The sequence below is a fragment of the Notolabrus celidotus genome, chromosome 3 (genome assembly GCF_009762535.1).
Source record: "Notolabrus celidotus isolate fNotCel1 chromosome 3, fNotCel1.pri, whole genome shotgun sequence".
NCBI classification, from domain to species: Eukaryota; Metazoa; Chordata; class Actinopteri; order Labriformes; family Labridae; genus Notolabrus; species Notolabrus celidotus.
The window spans coordinates 23,331,275-23,352,463 of record NC_048274.1 but is presented as its reverse complement, the minus strand read 5'-3'; the positions used below and the strand labels follow the sequence as shown (position 1 = coordinate 23,352,463).

Below are 21,189 nucleotides of genomic sequence, written 5' to 3'. Positions count from 1 at the left end.
AGGGTAAACAAGGCGAGCTGGTCTGTCAGGTAAAATTTCAAATAGAAGAACATCCTGAATAGAGTTATTTTAGTGTTTTCATTTGCATGTATATATTCTCATGGGGAGAGGCTGATTCTGTTTTTAACATTTGTCAGGTCCCCTGTCAACTGGACCATGACTCAGTGGCAGGAGACGTGTTTATTTTACTCTGACTGAAAAATAACAATGAACGGGGAACTCAGAATCTCCACACCATCCCTACACCTTCATATTATCAATTTTTGCATTACGACTGAAAGAATCTGAGTCATTCTTTGATAACACTTTGATAATAAGAGAGGTTAAGTGAGATCAAAGAAAAGTTAAGAACCATAGCTGTGTAAAATTAAACCAAATTCAATATCCCCTATTAACAAAAGAAATTAGAAGTGAGGAGGAAAGATCGAAGGGTGGACGGAAGAACATAATAGATCTTGATTAGAACTTTACAGTGGAAATTTCACATCAATTACACGATTTAAATAAGTTTCAAAATATCTTGCAGCTACAGGAGGCTAACAGGCATACAGAGCTTCTGTTGCATTAATCTCATCATGACATGCTAATTATTTACAATGTCATACACAGGCTAGAAAATAACAGTGACGATACCTGAATAAATGCAATTTAAATCATAAATGACAAAATACATACTGTTACTGCATGATGATGGTTTTGTGGCTGCAGTGAATAAATACTTTGAGTGTAAATAGCTAAGGCAGGTAAGTGAAGTGAATCATTTTCACAGCAGGGAGAGATTCATCATCTACAAGTTATCATACAATTATAAGAGACACACCTCAACTAGTGACGCTTTGATTTCTTCTGAAGGCATAATTTGATTTCTCGTTCCTCCACGCACATTTTCACATAAATATGCAAGAACACGCGCTGGCACAAACCGCATGCAGTGTCTCTTAATGTGTTAAAGAAAACATCCTTTTCAATTAGATGTTATCACCAATTTATTTGAAGTGTATGCTTTTCTCATTTGATTTTAACAATAACTATTACAATTAGCTTTATACCTGACAATGAACATAACTGCTTGAGTTTTATAGGACCAAATGAGTTAGTACACACGAAAAACCTGAATAATGATTATGTAATAAAACTGATTATTTTATAAGAAAATGTCAAATAGAAGTAATAAAAAAGATACAGAAAGTAGGCAAACAACATTTATTTATTATTTTTTTCATCAAGGTCTTTTTTATTGGTTTTCTAGCATTTATACAAAAACAAACAAACATCAATGATGTCTCATTTTTGCAACAGTAAAACATCCCCCTCGCTCCAACAGAGCCCCTTTCCCAATGTACCCTACTTCGTAAAAGAAGGAATCAAAATAAATCATGAGAAGACAAAATTAAATAAATAAATAAAATAAACAAGATACATATATGTGTACATACATATATACACACACAAATATATACACATATATACATGTATGCATGTACACATATAATAAGAATATATAGTATATAAATATATAAATAAATAAATAAATAAGTACATAAATACATAAGATAAATTAAATAAATAAGAGATTCCCTGGAATGTCTTGGGGTCATAAGCTCTAATTTATAATCTCCTTAGCGTCCGTTTTTCCTACATGTCAAGAAAGGTTGCCAGATGTCACAACATTTCTAGGCATTGCCTCTTCTGGTGTATCATATTTTCTCAAATGTTAAATGAACAATATAATTTATCCATGATCTAAAAGTTAGAGGATGTTTCTCTTTCCATTCAATAATTATTATTATTTTAAGGCCTCTCTGCTAATATAAGTTTTGAATGTAGAATTGAGTTGAGTTGCTAACATTGAAGCTTTATTAAGGTACTCTGACTCACTATATAAAATGGGCTATAGACTAAGTGACTCCTAGTCATGTACACCGTATAAAGTAACTTACATATGTGACAGGCAGTATCTTAATGTAGGTTATAAACTTTGACGTTAACTTAACACTCCTGTGAACAAAAAACACTTTTTTTTTCACAAACCTATCAAAGTCACTTTGGTGGCAATTTCTTGCCTTACTGCAACATAAATCACGTGGCCCAAAGGCTTTCTTCTGCTACCATGATGACTGTCCATTCTATTGTATTGTATGGCTGGTCCGGAATTTTAACATGTTATATACAACCACCAGGCAAAGTAGAGTAAAAGAGGTGAGATCATATTAAGTACCAGATTGAAATCCGGGTGTTGCACAGGGTTGGGAGTGCCACAGCTGTGGGGCTCTAATGGAAAAGGCCTCACATGGTGTCCATATTTTTTTGCAGGTATCATGATTTTCAAATTATACACTTTCACCATTAAAACAGACTGTCAGACCCAGTTTGAAATTGCCTTCCCTTTTAACTAACTCCCAGGATATTCTAAATTAAAGAAGCTACATGTGACATTGAAGTTTGTGATGCGACAGGTATCTGGAGAGTTCTATTTCTCCCTGTTGGTGCGGGAGTATAAACACAGAGTAAAGCAGGACATAACGTGTGTTGATGTGTAACCACTCAATTAAATCCCAAAACAAACAACAACAAAAGTTTGACAAAACTGATGAAGGTGTCTTTGGAGAATAAAGCTGTTAACTCTGATGGATTTTCGAGCTGGATAAAAAGAAACAGCTACAATTTGCATTTTTTTTTATTTCAAAAACAGAACAAAACAAAGTTACTGCTGCTAACTGTCACATGATGTAGGCTACAGGACTGCTTTCATTTGTTTTTCTTTTGCAGTAAAACAACATTATTGTCAGATGAAACAAGCAATTGATTTCCATTGTCAAGAAGAAAAATCTTTATCGAGTCAGAAGGAAATTAGAGAGAGAATGAAAGAAAGCTAAAAAAGTTAACAGAGGAAAATGTGTGAGTGAACTTGTTTAGCTATCTAACAGAAAACTATGGCATCATTACACATTTCTAACGGGACATTTTTGAGGAATTCTCCCATGTTAAAATGTATGCGCATGCCTGCATGTGTGTGTGTGTTTGTGTGTTTGACTGTCTTTTGACAGCCTGTCTTTTGAGGACATTTTTCAAGGTCCTCACAAATAAAATGCATGCGCTTCTCTGGCCTTAATGAATGTTCTGTATTCTGAAGTGACAATTTAGTTCTCTACTTTTGATGGCAGGTTCATTTTCTGCACCATTTCAGCTACACTAGAAACTGTAGTCCACACAAAGAACTTGGAGAGCGTTGTCCACACCAAGTACTAAGACGTAACACATGTTTGTGTGTGTGTGTGTGTGTGTGTGTGTGTGTGTGTGTGTGTGTGTGTGTGTGTGTGTGTGTGTGTGTGTGTGTGTGTGTGTGTGTGTGCATGCGCGTGCTTGCATGCACATGTATGTGTTTTGTCAGCAATGAAAAATGTACCCAGTCTTGACTTCAAGCTCCAGTTTATAATAGAACATCTCAGCATTATGGCACAGTTAACTGCGTACAGACACACACATAATACACCCAAGACACTTTCACACAAACATACACACATAAACACCCTCACAAACATAGTATATATACACAGAGGATTGCTTACCAATGCTTTCGCTCAGCAACCATTTTGCCTTCCTGTGCTCTGACACACGTCCAGCAGATTGCTGAGGTCGTGGATTTGATATTTTCCACCTAGCCTTGACCGCACAAGATCCTAAAGTGCGTTTTGTGCTGAAATATGTGTGTGCTGACTCTTTGCTCTCTGTATCACATTAACAGTTCGACTTTTCAGGAATGCAAAAAGATATCATGGGGTCTTTTTATATGATTTAGCCTACCCCAGGGGTAAGTTAAATATTGAGCGCACTGCTCCTTTTCTCCAGCAATAACACTGCAAGCTAGTGGGGCATCAGTGATTTTCATTGTCACATCTTTTCTAGTTAGATGGCTCTGGGTGTATCTGTAATTCCCCTTCATTGACTCAGGAGCACTGCTACACGGTGTGTCGAGCAAAACTCTGGCATGGAGAGTTTGACAGTTTAAATTGCACTAAACCCAAACTCCAAAGGGAAAACACTGAGCCTGCCCTGCTGGAAAAGTAAGTCATAGCTGTGTTGATAGAAATATGACCTCTAAAGCTAGCAATGCTTCAAGCAGGTGTAATCAATATTTTAATGATAAGAATTGATTTGGCAGTGATAAACCAACGAGAACACCCTGACTCTGCAGTTCCCCCAACAGTTGGGCTTTGTGGCCTCTTTCAGCTCATTGTTTTGGTTTACTCTCTGTGCTCCTATGGTATTATTACAGGCCACAGCATGCAGCTTGTCTTAAAAAAAACAACTTCAAATATCTACTGTACAGTACCTACACAGCACCAAACAGCCAAAGACAAAATCAGACCCCTCATGATGGAACAGTACTGAAGCATTTAACAGCTATAAAGCCAGACATTTCCCTCGGTGCAGTTGGGGTAGTGCTACTTATCAAGGTTTGCCCCTAAAACACACACTGCTATATCTAGGGTTTTATTTTTAATGGGAACATAATTTACAAAATTAACTTCATGTTTTATTTAAGAAGACTATCGAAAAATCAGTGTATTTGATTGTTTGTTTTTCTCCTGCTACAGTGCTGTTACCATGTGCTGGCCAATAGAACAATGCAGGTTTAAGACACTTTTTAAAGGTGCTCCAATTTTAAAACCAGTCAATGCCAAAGAAGAGCTACAAGGAATTAATTATTAGACTACCATTTGTACGACCTGAACCCAAACTTTATGCTGTTGAATTCTGTTTCTGCTGCCCCCTTAGAGGTAAAAACATCACTGACTGCAACTTTAAATACCTCATAGCATGGTAAGCATTGAACCCATCTGCAATCATTGTCTGTGGTTGTCTGATGACACAAGGTGACGTATGCCTCAGGGAATGTATGCCAACTTTTCTGTAATTCCTCAACCAGTGATTAAGAAAATGGCTTCCAGCCAAGACTTTATTTCTGTGCTGTGTTTATGTCTGCAATGTAAAAGCTGTCATTTCTTGGTCCATTACATTCCCCAAGATAGTGCCTGTTCATCTGTTTCAAGTGGTCTCAATTAAACAATGGACACACTCTTCACTTCCACATACTTCATTGGTATGAACCAGAAAAATCTATTTACAAGTGATTTACTGAATATGTACAGGTCTGAAGTTGGCCAAAAAAAACATAAAAATATGCAAAAATGTTAATTTTGTCAGGATTGTCTTTAAGAGGAAAAAAAAAAGATTCAAAAATGCCTGTTTGGTTAACGGAGGTTAGATTGATCATTTGTCATGTATTCAAGGTAGTTGAGAAACTATATAACCCCTTATGGGCTTCTGCAACACAGCATTGAGAGGATTTGTCACTCAAATGTTTGATCTTAAATGGTTTGTTAGCTAAAGAGCTTCCCCAGTGACATAAAAAAAAAAGAAAAACATGGCAATAAATTAATATTAAATGACCACGAAACAGTTTATCATGTCCATGCAGAAACTGCTGGATGGCATATAGTATGTTTAATGGAAACATCTATATGTGATCGATGGCACTAGTGGTAATGCTTCAGGATTATGATACATTTAACTTTAAGTTTTGTGTGAGTGCTTTTGATATGAGATCACATGCGCAACATGGAAAAAGCTGGATGAATCACTGAAGGATTTATTATCAACAAGTTACAGACTTCAATACTAAACAGAAAAAAACTATATTGTATAAGTGTTCCAAATCTATATATTTTGTATATATGGGAAGTCTACATCTAATCGATGTGTTTTGAAAGCAACTAAAGCATCAATCTCTGGATGGACATGATTGACAATAAATGTTTTGTAGCCATGCATTATGTATTTGTGGCCACAAATCAGTATTTCTTGGGCATGACTTGCTAAATTGTAGTCGTAATTTACTGAATCTGCCACAGAATAGTAATTTGGGGCCATGATTTAATTATCTTGTAGCCATGAATTACTATTTTGAGGCCATGAGCTATTTATTTGTGGCCTCAAAATAATCATTTTGTGGCGAGGGGTAACTCTTCTTCTTTCTTTTTTTTCTCAAATGGGTTCCATGGTTAGCTGTATTTGCATAAAGATATCTGTTAACAGAGATGAATAATTTGGCGTCAGATTTCTGTCAATGGGAGCTGGGATTTAATAATGGCATATAGTGGCAATAGTGTGCATTATGCCTGCTTTTGCTCTCCACACAGACAGCTTTTACTGTAAACTGGAATCCTGCAGAATCTAGACCCCGAGACATTACACTTTTTTTATGCTGAATCTATGAATAGATATTGATTATATGGTGACTTGAAAAACTACACATTTAGCAGGGACCACGTGCTGTGACAGTTATGCATTGATTCATGAAAATGGAAGATAAAATACTTAAAAATGTAAAAGAAGTAAACTACATAAAATGGACCTGCAGCTCTCTGCTAACTGTTGAATGTATACAAAAACTGTTTTTTAAAAGGCCCAAAGGAACTTTTAAGAAAAAGTCAATTGAAGGGTTAAATCCAGACATTACAGGGAATATATAATTATAATAAGTATGCCAAGTCATTTCGCACAGTTTCCAGCTCTTCAGAATCTTTAAATCCACAACAGCTAATTTGACTCAGGGAAAGGCCCTTTAAAACTCAGGAGTTTCCAAGACTGGAGGGCTGTAATTTAATTAAACCTGAATTTTGTTTTTAAGGGCAAAAAAACTCAGCCTTGATCATTGTTGCCCTCTTTCACATTTACACCTAGGAGCGGTCACACTCTGGCTGAGCTGTTAGACCCTTATGCTTTCTGACCATGGCAACACATTTGGTAATGAGCTGTCGTCGTTGCACTGTCATGAACTGCATTCGCCACCACTCCATAAAAGTGCCCCTAGTGCTCTGGCATCAACCGACTGACAGCAGCTCCCAAACCCCCAAACAAACAAGCATGGGCTAGTCCACTGAGGCTTTTGAGGCAAATACAAATAATGGAATGACAGAATTTCATCCGGAGCCTATGAGCAAACACGTCTGCAGAGACAGTAATATCTGCAGTGGAAAAAAAAACATCAATCATGATTTGTAAAACATTTTGAAAGATGTGCAGCTTCACAGATATCACAGAGGGAAGCAAGAGCAGTAGTAAGCCTGAGGATGTACTCTTGAATTATTGTTTTTCATATGTTTGTTGAGTTTTTGGTTTCTCTGCTTCTTGCTGATTTGAATCCCTTCAGTCATCTCCATTCATTCTATTCAGAACATATAGCTTTTGAGTGGTAAGTTCAAGGATGACTGATTACAGATGCAGAACAGTGTCTTCCCTCAAAAAGGAACTTGGTTTATTTTGACTAAGTTTGATTACGCACACAGATGAACACATGCACATGGAAATAAATGTGCACATGCAATCTGATGAAATTCTTTGCCATGTGTGACCCTCACTTTGTCCTCAATTGGGTCCTCTGACTTTGATCCTGTTGTTCTTACACATACACATACATACACATGCACACACGTGGCACGCACCATCCATCCTACCTATATCTGCTATCTTCAGACAGCAAGGCCTATTCCATGCTGACAATATTTGGGATTTACTCCAGACGTGGCCTTGACTCTCCTCGTGTGTCTCTGTGTGGTTTTCCATTTTGTGTGTGTGTGTGTGTGTGTGTGTTTATTGTGTGTCACAAGGGGTATGATACATGTCTCCGCTCCATGCCATGGTTGTCATAGTAACGGGTGACTGGGCATGTCTTGTCCCTTACCTCATCAGTGATTTAGCTCGGGGATGGGCGACTGGCAGCCTGTGGGCCACATGCAGCCTCGTCCTCACTCACAGTGCAGCCATCAAGTCAATCTCCACATGTCAATAGGGTGTGAACATGGCTAGTTATCTGAAATGTGACCACATTTTATTTGATCTCAGTCGTGTCTTTTATGTCCACCAATGAAAAGCCCTCCATCCAAACAAAAAAGGTATGTAGCCAAGCTCCTTGCACATCCCAAGCATACAGAAAAAGTGCATGGCTTTCGGCAAAGACATGCAACGACATGAGCAGATAAAAATTGGACCAAGACAACTGTTTCTTCAAGGCAAGATGGAAAACAGTTTTTGTTCTAGGAATTTAAATGCAAAATTATGTGTTTAGTTTGCCTGGAAACAAACCTGCTTTGAAGGAGATTGACCTTAGTTGCCACAACAAATAACAGTACTCAGTATTAACAGTATTATCGTTGAGAGGTTGGCTGTAATAGTTTATGTTTCAACCTCATTCATTAAGCAAAACTAAGTGCATTTGAGAAAAAGAGCGAAAATAACACACTATTTAGCATTAGTTAAGCATTAGTTCATACTCAATTAATCATATATATAGTATTTTGTTTACATTATCTCTTATTTGTATTCAATTTATGGTAAGAGTTGTAAATATCTTATTGTTTGATAGGTTAATCTATAACATGCTTGATTATTGTTTTTTCACTCCTTATGGATGATGGATTCATCATGTATAAATCAACTACTAAATCAATGACAAACGTTGTCGTTATCAGTGGTTCTCTAGATCATTTATACAGTTTAAGGAGATAATTTACAAGCCGTTTAGAAGAGTAGTATCTAAAATTAGAAAATTCATTTTAAATGTAAGTCAAATATCCTGTAATCACCAGTTAATGAAGAAGTGGCTTAATTGACTTTGAATGTTTTATGCTAGGCGAACTATGCATTGAGCATTGCTTTACATAGTTGAGCTAGAAAAAAAAAAAATGTTATAGATGTAATAGACTTTAGTTGAATCACCCGTCTCTTTCCCATCTCTTCATCTGTGTCTTGGTCGACCCCAAGTTAGGTAAAGTCAGCATTTCCAAAATGGCTAATGCCATCGATTGTCCTCCAAACCCCTCTTCAGAGACCACTGGGTGATGTCACAGAGACTACGTCCATGTTTTATTGAATGTGTTTGGGTTAAACTTCTGTCCCCCCCCCCATCTAGCTCCTCAACCTCATCACATATTTTATTTCACTCTCTTTAATGCGTGACTGATTTACTTCTGACAAGTGTATTGATCATGTGCTTGACAAAAGGCTCTTTGATTGGCTTATGAAAGTGTAATGAGAAACCTCTCAGAATTTTGAACACTGTTTCTTCAGTGTTTGTTAGTTTACTTTAATGATTTTCACACTTTGTTTACTGAACAGGACAAACAAACTTTGTTCAATCAAATCGGAGGTCTAGAAAGTAAACACACAGAGGTGAAATTGAAGCCAATTTCTAATTTAAGGGTTATTTCCCTCAAAATCCTTTTATTTTCTCTTAACACATGAGTTCTTCATCAAAATTCTCCACACGAACACAATGACTAAAGTGCTGTTTCTACTCTTTCACCAAAAATTCAAAGTGACTGTCATGGTGGCTGTAAAGTTTAAACTGAGTGGTGTTAAGAGAACTTGCTTTCACAAGAGAACACAAAGTCTTTTTCAAAACTGCTTTCAGCATATTTAACTGCATAGAAGGACTTTAATATTATTTCCTAGAGACCTGCTTTTATCCACACTGAGCGCCAGCTAAATGGCCTAAACGCCTGAATCTAACTGCACTCCCATTTACTTAAACTGTTTGACAGTGGGCTGACAGAGAGTGCGAGCAATGGCGATATAGAGAGAAAGACAGACAGGGAGAGGTTGTGGTATTTGTTCAGTGCGTGATAAATATAGGAGATGAGTGGGTGGAATAAAAACAGCCGAACACTCCGGCAGGAAAAGAGAGGAAACACAGAGACATAGATATAATGACACCAGGAGAGAGACAATGTGACATTGCAGTAATAATAGCAAGAAAGCAAGGAAGAGATGTAATGATGCTAAGGGAGAGATGCGCTGACACTAGTACAGAGATAATTGTGGTGAAAGAGGGGATAAAAGGATGCTAGAGTAGGATAGATGGAGAGAGAGGAAGGGAAGAGGAGGTGATTTCAGAAAAAGAGGTGCAGGTAGTACCGGGTTATAGAGAGAGCAGGGATGGACAGCAGGTTGGAGAGAGAAAGAGTCAGAGGGGAAAGAGAGATGGACAGTCACTGGGACAAACATAATGTTGGAGAGACACAATGATTCTGACACAGAGATAATGAAAAAGAAGGAGGAGGTGGTACAGGAGAAGTGGCAAAGAGAAGGAGAAAACAAGAGTGCCAGAGAAATAGGCAGCATATTTCTCTCCTCTCCTTCCCTCCACTCTCCCCTCCCTTCCCCTCCTCTCCCCTCCACTTTTTCATAAGCGGTATTGAATCACTGCAGTCAATAGTTCTACACAGCGTAACTTAGAAAGATGCATTTGATTTGTGGCCCAGCACGCCGTGGAAAGAGGAGGCCTGCGTTTGATTTATGAGCCAGGGACCTTGTGGTCAGGTTCTACCAGGGTGCTCAACCTCTCTGCTGCTTCTCAGCACCTTAAATTTCACAATCTGTCTGATTGTTATGTAGATATGTGCGCTGACCCAATCCATTACTGAACTATTCAGACTTTGTTTGGGTTCCAGGATAGAAATATTGAGAAATTACCCTTTTTTTTTCAAAATGAAAATATTATTGTATTACATCTCTGGATTGAATGCATGGAAAAAGCAGAGAATTGGGTTGCTTTGTTTTGATTGCCAACATGTGGCACAAGCTCTCGGGGATGCCTGTTAGATATGGAAAAACCATCTGCGTGTTAACCTGAGACATGTCACACATCAGTGTGCAGCCCTGAAGATTCTTTACAGTGAACATATTGTGAATAACAAGGGAAAGCATTAAAGCTTATGAAATATAAATCAAACTGAAAGTACCTGAAGGATTTAGACCTGTGTTTTAATAGAGACAGACACATTGTGTATATGTGAGTGTCTGTATTTGTACGAGTCTCTACATCAGAGTGAGCAGCTCCCATGTGCACATGACAGCTTGCTTCTTTATCTGCATGTGTCTGCAGCTGCTATTTAACATACTACTTATAGACACTCAGGGGTTCATTATGTGGCATACACATCCACTCAGCCTGACAAACTCTTTGTTTTGTATCTGTCTTACAAACAGTTACATGTTGATGGGTTGGTCAGTACATTTCATCCTTTCAAGTAAAGAAACTTTATTGAAAAAATAGCTAATTTAAGTAAAAATATATTTGTTTCATCTTTGAAGACATGACATGTTCGAAGGAGGTTATTCTGGGTAAGGAGGAAGGATACAGAGGAGAAAGAACACGAGTGAAAACCAATAATTACTTGCAGTATTTCTAATCTAATCATGACAATGAGACAGATATGCGGACCACAATTACACAGATTTAAATCTTTTTGCCGAACCCTTTTCCGTCCAATTAGTTGGGGAGTTTTGACAATTAAAAGGTAGACAGCAGCTGAATTGAGCCTGTCAGGTGACAGCAGTTGTCTGTGTTTGAAGGCACAGGATTTCTTGTGTTTGAGCTGGCTGGTACCTTCATCAACAAGTGTTGGATGTATTCCTCTGTAAAACAGTTAACAGAAGCAAGGAACAAAGCTATTTATAACTATTTTAGCAAGTAGTAGCATGACTGTACAAATAGACATTCTGATTGGCTGGTCAGTTTGTCCAAACTCAAATGCCTTTAAAGCTATTAAAGTGATTGCATATTTTGTATGAGCAGTCACTGAGTTTTTGCTTAGACAACAAGAGATGGAAATTTAAAGTAGTAAGTAACGTTTCTTCATCAACATTGGATGAATATATTGAGTAATTTGGCTCTGACATACATACCCCTGTCTGAATCAATGATAAAAAGTTATTTATCCTGTGGTATAGTACTTTCAACTAGCTAAAATCATGTATTCTATCACTTTTGTTCATGACCAATGTAAAACTAATGATTATTCACTCACACACCTTTCCAAAATAAATCAGAACAATGTTCATGGAAAACATTATACTTGGCATTTAGCTCAAAGACCCACTTTACCATTGATGTAGCCACTGTGACTTCATTATTACATTATTTTGTGATCGCCCCCCCCCCCCCCCCCCCCCCCCCATTATGGAGACTTGGTTAACATTTTGGCTGTTTTCACTTTATTTTTTTAACTGCAAGTGCACACACTTGGATTATAGAATGGAACTGCATTTTTATGTCTCTCTTCTGGTGGCAAGTGGTAGGGACCTGTCAATCTCAGGTAGCCATACCCAAGAACAAGCTCAGCTTTGTTGTCCATTTTAGTTGAAATGGGACCATAATTTACCAAATGAACACCATGCTGAACTGGGGAAAACTTGGAATTGGATATTTAAACTGGTTATTTATATTTTCAGTGACCACTAACCTAATTTGACTGAGATGTAGGCACATTCCTCATCTGCTATTATAAAACCTGACTTCTTTTTGCAACTTACGGAGTCTCCCCCTTCTGGCCATTAGAGAGAATGCAGGTTTAAATTACTTTAGCGTTTGCTGCACTTTTGTAATCTGAAGCCTCATTTATCAAGTTCAAGGTGGTGTATTCAATGACTCACCTTCATTTTAAATGTCACAGAGGTGCAATGGTGGGACCAAGTCTTCACACTGCTGTGCTGGTATACTGAAGGTGGTAACGGAAGCCTTAAAGGGGTGAGATGGGATCCCTGTGAAACAGCTGAGCCGACTGAACGGAATTACACTGTGCATGCGTCTCAGTGTGTCTATGTGAAGATCCCACTGTGAGTTTACATGTCATGCTTCTGTAATACCATAATGACGTACTGTGAATTCACATAGGGACACCACTATTGCACCGTTGCAGAATGAATGTAAGAGTATAGAGGCTTGATGACAGCGGAACTTTGTTATGGCACTGTAGTGGATTCACTATTAAAAAAAGGGCCCGGGGCTAGGTCCACTTCTCATATACAGTCTAGGCATTATGCCAAAGCAAAGCCTCTCAGAGCAGATAGTATAGCTTTAGACTTTTAGTCTCTTTCTCCTCTGTCATATCTTACAATGAGTGTTTGTTATCTTGCTCTTGTGGACAGCTGTTGGGAGAACTGACCATATGGTTGTCAGTAACTGGATGGTCTCTGCAGGAGAAAAGTTACACTCTGACCAGAGGGGAGGGGGGGGGGGCTCTAAGCTAACTCAACAAAGAAGCAAGGCAAAGTACTTTGGAGTGAAATGCCTCAAGTATGGTGCTACAATATGGCATCCGGTTTGATGCAAAGATCCCCTAAACTCTAGTTATGCCATCTGCTCCGAGAGGAGGAAGGGGGATATGTCAGTGAACGAGACCATGGACAGAGAGACAGACTGACTACTGGAGACAGAGTGAGAGACGGCTGAGGGGTAGAGGTGAATTGGGTTGGAAAGACAGCGGAGAACAATCTGAAATTAATCTGGGCACTCCAGATGGTTTGAAGATTGTGTATGAATCTATCAGTGTGTGTGTGTGTGTGTGTGTGTGTTTGTGTGTGTGTGCGTGTGCGTGCGTGCGTGTGCGTGCGCGTGCGTGTGCGTGTGTGTGTGAGAGAGAGAGAGAAAGAAAGAGAGAAAGGGCACATGTGTGTGTGACTGTATGTAGCTTGCAGCTTGCCCATTTTGCCTGTGTAAAGGTTCTTCTGTGTGTTTGTTTTGTGTTACTTCAGACAAACAGGAACATCTGGTTTGTGAACAGTGTGGATGGTATGATCTCATTTTGATGGGGAAAGACAAAAGCAGGCAGACAAAAATGTTGTTTGCTTTTGGTTGAGTAGATTGTGACCTAGTAGAGAGTAGTCTCTAGAGTGTTAAACACTCAACTGCATCTCTGTGTGTGTGTGTGAGGAGAAAAGACTGTTCTCGTTGATATAAGGTTAATAAATCAATAGCTACCCGATCTAAGGAAAAATTACTGCTAGCTTTCATGTTAGCCCTACACATACACAAACGCACGCACACACACACACACACACACACACACACACACACACACACACACACACACACACACACACACACACACACACACACACACATACACACACACCCACAGTATGATACGTGCCCTGGATACTTGAGTAGCTTTAGAAATAAACTGTCTAAAGTGTTTCTCGAAGAGAGGGGAGAAGATGAAAGATGGAGAAGAGAGCGAGGAAGTGTGTAAATGACGAAAGAGGAGTGGAGTGGATACACAGAGGGATGTCACATTGTGCTAAAGTGGAGAGAGCTAACCATTGCTCTTGCTAACATTGACCTTCCTCACACAGCTTATTTCACCTGTTATGGCGGGCTTTGGTTCAGTGTTGCGTGTTGTTTTGTAGCTTTCACTTGCACCTGACATGTGACACACTGGCTCAGCTCTTAACAGCTCTAACAGCTGCTTTGTTATTAATTTACAGCCTCTTCCTCAGTCTTTGAATTTTACACTTAAAAGCCGCTTGTGCAATCTTCAAAACTTATCCAGCTGTATAAAGTCTGTCCCTCCTGTGTATTTGTAAGTGCAAACATGTCTCCTTTGGAAAGCATGCAGTTATATGAAGCCGCTCAGCAGTGATGCTGAAATGTGGCGTGCCAGGAGTTGTTTAGGAAACGCAGTGTGTCTTACTAATTGAGAAATAGCAGCATATAGGGGTTGTATTAGACTTTCTCTCTGTCTGTCACTGTGATGGACAGGGTCATAAAATGCAGCTATAATGTGTCATTACCTGTTATTTAATTATTTTTTTTTCTCACTTTAGCTCTAGCTTCTGCAAGCATTATCTCAATACAGTTACCAAGCACACAAGACTGTAAAGTTCAGCTGAGATCTCTCAAACTTGAATTAAGGGACAACACATTATTTTTGGATGCAAACACACTCGATCCATCAGTTAGGCATAATAAGTAACCTTGCAGTTGTTTAAGGCCTAAAGTAACTAACATTAAAGGTTGTAATTGCACTGATGTCATTATGTTGCTTCCTGCATTTGCTGTACACCTGCCCACATATATGTGTTGTAGTAGGGGTGAGAGTAAGTTGGTGTGCAGGGGTTCCGACTGAAGCGGTTTCCAAGGCTGATCTTTTCTGTACACAACCCTGCAAACATTTGCTCTGCGTCATGGTGGCATTGCAAACGTTATGGGAAATTTGTGCAGGATTTTCCCACGTTATTCAGGGACAGACAGAATGATTTAGTGGATTGCTCTCTGTATTCTAATCCGTCAAAATGACTGACAGCCTTCAGGTTTTCCATCATTGCTCAAAGACCGAAAATATCTAGTTAACGGGACCTCATATCAGCAGGCTGATTGTTGTAGATGTATGTGTGCAGGTGAAGAACCATGCAATCGCTGCAGACTATATAAGTGCTGTTTTCTATGTTTTTCTATTTAAAGTAATGGAAGGACATTGTAAGGGTTGTATGAGGTCATATGCCTGCATGTTTGAAATGTCATGTGATTTTCATGAGTGTGCAATGCAATCACACGGTACATGCTGCTAAGTAAAACAATAAGGTATTTTGTGCATGAGTAAATGTGTTTGAGTGTATGTGTCATGGCAGGTTATTTCTGGTCAGAGACCAGAGGATCACAGCTCACATAGCCAAGATTAAAGGGGATGTGCCATGGTATTTAAATATATATATGGAGTATGTAGTTCCGTGCAGCCACTTTGCATGGAAGCCATATATGGCATATGTTTTCATGTCATGGGAGACAGTGAGGCATATGTTGCATTATGTTAGAGTTGCATGTGAGGACAAAGGCTTGTAATCACACTCAGCTTGGCGCATAGAGAATACTAAAGCCATACTCAGTGTTTCCATCATGTACATTATTTTTAAAGGTCTTGGGTGACAGAATAAAAAATGCATAAGCTTCAGTCCATTGATACAAGTATGCAGTCATTCCTTATTTATTAATCCTCTTTAGAATTTCAGAAACATCAAAAAAGGCAGAAAGAAAACCTCTCTTTGAAATGTTAAGAATTCGACTTTAAAAGCTTGAAGAATATAATTTAATGCTTATGTTTTTTTCCACCTCTCTCTTTCCAGCTGAATCCTGTGGTGGAGTAGTCCAAGGACTGAATGGTACCATCGAGTCGCCTGGTTTCCCCCATGGCTATCCCAACTACGCCAACTGTACGTGGCTGATTATAACAGGGGAGAGGAACCGGATCCAGCTAACCTTCGTCACGCTAGCGCTGGAGGAAGACTTTGATATTGTATCAGTTTACGATGGACAACCATCGCCGGGCAACTTAAAAATGAGGTTAGAGATGATCCTTCCATTTACTGTCTGTTCTTCTTTCTGGCTTTTTCTCTCCTCTCTCCAAACCCCTCTGACTCTTTCAGTTTGAGTATACCCTCTTCTCCAGCCATGCTCATCTTCCTCTTTGAATGAAGGGTTGGCATTTGGAAAACAACATATTCTTTGAATACGCATTTCTACTAGATGGGATATGACACATTGAGTATGAATTCAAAGCACAGTGAGTGTCAGCTCTAATTTGAGTGGATTTTCTGTCATATCGGATAAATAGTTTAAAAAAGGATTTTTTTCCCTTTTTTTTTGACTGGTCCACTCTTTCATGGTGACAAAAGTAGTTGAACAAAGTAAAAAGAGATTTTACAAAGCACACGCGTCTGGATATCTGAGGGTTTTCTAAAACCTTAATCAGTTACAATATCCACTGTGGCATATTTAACCAAGTATAGATAAAAAGTTTTGTTATGAAGTTTAAAGTTCTTGTGACAGACAATGCTTTTTGTAATACTGAAAACTATTTTGTATTTCAATTCTACATCACAATGAAAGCAGTGACATAGCTATAGATGTAAATAGATGTAAACTTTATTGATCCCCCATTGGGGGAAATTTGTTTGATCCAGCAGATTACAACACGGGACAGGAGAATACAACAATGTGTGTACGTTGTTAAAAATGTTTAAATAAAAATAAAATAAAATAAAATATCAATAATAACAACAATAATAATAATAATAATAATAATAATAATAATAATAATAATAATAATAATGATAATAATAATAATGATAATAATAATAATAAATATATAATAATAATAATAATAATAATGATAATAATAAGGTGAATATAAAATAAAATACAGTAAATATAACACTTAATATACACTATGTGCACTTCTACACTTCTATCTTATGAATCGATAGTAAGGTATGTTATAAGCTAATGTTTCTGCAATCCACCTGAAATGTTCTACTGTGATGTAAACTTTTCAAAAAGAACATAATAAGTAGTTTTTATATCTTTGAAAATAGATAATTGATTCATGGCTTGATCTATTCATTACTTACTGAATAAAACTCTCATTGTGGATGCTAAAAGCCCAGCCTGATGACTACCAATTTTCTTTTTGTGCCACCAATAATCCTAAATACAGTTATGCTGTTTTATGTGCCGGTTTAGTTGAAGCACAAATATTGTCATTTTAGTGTATTTAGTCAAGGCTTTTTTTTGAGGCACTGTGAAGGGTTTTCATATTGTGTTAATTCTGGGGACACCTTCTGAAAAAAAATGCATTGTTTTACAAGATGAGGACTGCATTTACCATAAAGCGTGCAATTATTGTGGAGGCAAATGAATAGTATACAGAATTTTTACGGGAAGGTTGATGTTGTGTCCCACAGTGCAGTGAATGCATCATAGTTATTTAGTGTGTAGTTGCACTATGGTCACAGTGGACATTAAATGTGTTAGAAATGCGCAGCAGAAGTTGTCTCTGTGCTCTTCCTTTACCTACATCCTAAATGTATATTTATTCAAGTGCATTAAGTTAATACTTAAAGCTGAGTCCACACAGTGTCAGACTGAAGACTCTGCTTTGAGCTGGTAGGTTTTGAGTTTTCTTAAAACATTAAACATTAAATCATGTTTGTAGACATTTTGCTCTTTTACCTGGTAAAGCCCTGGTTGTTCTGTTTCTCTGTACTGTACTTCAACAGAAATTCAAAGCCTTTTCAGCCATGAGTGTTTGGACAGACACAGAGGCAGAGCTAGTAGAGTTCAGAGAGGTTTCATTGTAGGGGCTGGGAGGCTGGCAAAAGGCTGAGTGGCTGGCTTGTGTAGGCACAGAGGTGCAGGTTGAAGACCAAAGAATTCTGTCACAGATGCTGCTCCGTAGGTGAGACTGAGAGTTCTTAAAGTCAGGTTGATTGGAGGAAGAGTGTGGATCTGAACACAGGGGAAATGCTGTAAGAAATAACAGGAAAAACACAAGGAAAAGTCCCCAACAAACACCTCCACAGAGCAGATTCAGGCTTGATTGAAGAGACCACGCTATTCAGAGGAGCACAGAAATACAGTGGCTATCAAAAGTCTACACACCCCCTGTTAAAATGCCAGGTTTTGTGATGTAAAAAAATGAGACCAAGATAAATCCTGGCAGAACTTTTCCACCTTCAATGTGACCTATAATGTGAACAATTCAATCGAAAAAAACCAACATATTTTGGGTTGAAGAATAAAAAATAAAAAAATAAAAAAATGTTGTTGCATAAGTGTATACACCCTCTTATAACTGGGGATGTGACTTTCTTCAGAATTAACCAATCACATTCAAACTCATGACAAATAGTAGTCAGTATACACCTGTCATAATTTAAAGTGACTTTGATGAATCCCAATTAAGATCAGCTGTTCGAGGAGGATTCTCCTGACATTTCCTTAGTTTCATCTTCCAGCAAAAGCCATGGTCCACAGAGAGCTTCCAAAGCAGCAGATGGATCTCATTGATGAAAGGTATCAGTCAGGAGGAGGGTACAAAAAATGTTCCAAGGCATTATATATACCATGGACCACAGTGAAGACAGTCATCATCAAGTGGAGAAGATATGGAACAACAGTGACATTCCAGAGAACTGGACGTCCCTCCAAAACTTATAAAAAGACGAGAAGAAAACTGGTCAGGGAGGCTTCCAAGAGGCCTACAGCAACATTAAAGGATCTGCAGGAATTTCTGACTAGTACTGGATGTGACAACATCTCTCGTATTCTATTATGTTTCTGCTATGGGTAGGGTGGCAAGACAGAAGCCTTTTCTTATGAAGAAAAACATCCAAGCCTGGCAAAATGTTTCAAAAACATACATGAAGTCTCCCAAAAGCATCAAATGTTTTATGGTCTGATGAAACCAAGGTTGAACTTTTTGGCCATAATTCCAAAGGTATGTTTGGCATATGAGTGTGAAACATTTTGTTAAAATAAATTGATCGAGGTGACAAAGATTCTCCAGCTTGATAACTTACCTCTTACTGACAACATTTCCAATAGGAGGTCTACACGTGGTCAGTTCCAAGTGAGAGTTGAATAGCGACTCTGCTTTTCTATCAGAAAATCCGACCTGAACAAAGGCACTAAAATTCAGTGTGAAGAAATAACCAATTAGTCACAGATTATTTCATTTTACCATGTAGGTCATGAAGAGGCATGAGTATTCTGAAATCAGTTAAAAACTCTCCAGAGTGCTTTTAAAAAATGAGATGTTTCCATGGTTGATGAATGACCATCAGCGAACCAGCTTTGCAAAGATAAAACAATACCAGACACTTAACCTCAACACACCAATAAAGCACAAATAGAAAACCTGTCTGGTTCTAAATACTCCAATGATCTATTAGATCTTTTTTATGTATCACCTTTGATGAACACAAATCTGAAGAAAGCTCAGTCATTGATGATTTATGGGCAGCATCAGAACGTGGTGGGTTTGAATCTAAAATATTGATGCTAAAAGGGCAGAAACAAAACTGTGGGAAGCTTATTCATAGCTCTTTTCTTCTGTGTAGGAGGCATGAGCTTGGAATGCATCAAGTAGTGTTTGAGGTTTGTGTTGCAGTTACGGTGAACAGTGGGTTTTTTCCTTGAAAACTTATACAGCTGTGTTGTGTCGGTGTTTGAGTAGAGTACTCTGTTTTCTAGATGGGGCTGAATAGAAATATCATAGACTGCAGACAATCCTGAGTGGTCTGTTTGTGCGGAAGCCTACATAAAGAAAAGCTTCTTTCTGAGCAAAAACACTTCTTTTTGAATCCAAGGCTGATGTACACGCATTTGTACGACACATATTCATGACAAATAATGGGCCAAACCACTTCAGAGGTAAGAAAGTAAAGCCAGGCTTAAGAACATCAACACTGCATTATTGTGTATTGCATGTGGAAAAGTAGACCATATGCTTAATGCGCCATGTGTTTCTCAGCAGTTCTTTATTTATTCATACAAGTCAGTGTTTGGGCTTATTTTATGCTTGGCCTCACTTCACTGTGGTGTGATAGCAGGCAGGCTCTAGAGACTACTTAAAAGCAGATGCATTTTATCCTCTTTGTTGATATCCAAAGGTCAAGTCCTAACTTCACTTCAGCTTGAAGCCCCAAAGTGTGCTGGAAACAAATAAAAAGAAAGACAGAAATATAGAAAAAAATCTTAGTAACATTTATAAGTTCTCATTTTATTCAATCTCCCTGTTCGCCTCCTGTTTCTGTCTTTCTTCTTTCTTCTGCTTTTCATTGAAAAATCAATCCCCATTGAAGTCAATGCCCTTGCTGTGGTCAATTAAACACCAGACAAGCACATCTTCATAAAATACCCCAAGATTCTCCACCAGTGACTCCAGTAATTGTATTCATTTGGCTCATCACTCTCTTATGTTGTACACATACAGTATATGCTCAGAATTTGAAGATGACTATACTTGGTTGTGGGGCTTCCTCTTGCCTCTGTAGAAGACAGCATTACTAAGGCCAGCTTGACAAACACCGCACCTTTAACCCCTGTTGTCTGCATTGGAAGTTGCTGGCCTGAAGCATGACTCTGCTGGGATAGTGGAACCAGAGTGTGCTGTCTGCAGCTATCTACATAAGGTGAAACGACACCTGAAACAACACTGTCCAGTGCTATCCAGAGCTGCAGCTGTGTGGTGATAACAGGGAAGCAAAGTGCACCAGGAACTCACCTGTGTCTGGACCCCTTTGGGCTATTCTCAGTTCACCTGTTGCTGATTCTGCCTGCCATGACAACACCGTGTTCTTGTCTCTTCTCCTGCTAAATCAGCCGTGTTGTTTGGCATCTCCTCTAACAACACATAAAAGCAAAGACCGATTTATCCACCTCTGTGAGAAGGCTCAGTTTGAAACCTTGAATGCAGGGTGCAATCATAGACTATATAAAAGAAATGACCATTGTCAGTGTGGTGTCACCAATTGGTGTGTGAACCACTCCATAAAGGCCTTGAGTTG

The 21,189-nt window shown here is 38.5% G+C and overlaps 1 protein-coding gene across 1 annotated transcript in view; it reads left to right on the top strand.

Moving 5' to 3' along the window:
* LOC117810667 (CUB and sushi domain-containing protein 1-like) overlaps positions 1-21,189 on the top strand; it is a 605,880-nt gene that overhangs the window by 216,759 nt on the left and 367,932 nt on the right. The window contains 1 exon segment of the mRNA XM_034680592.1: positions 15,967-16,183. Within this exon segment, the coding sequence (XP_034536483.1) occupies positions 15,967-16,183 (217 nt within the window).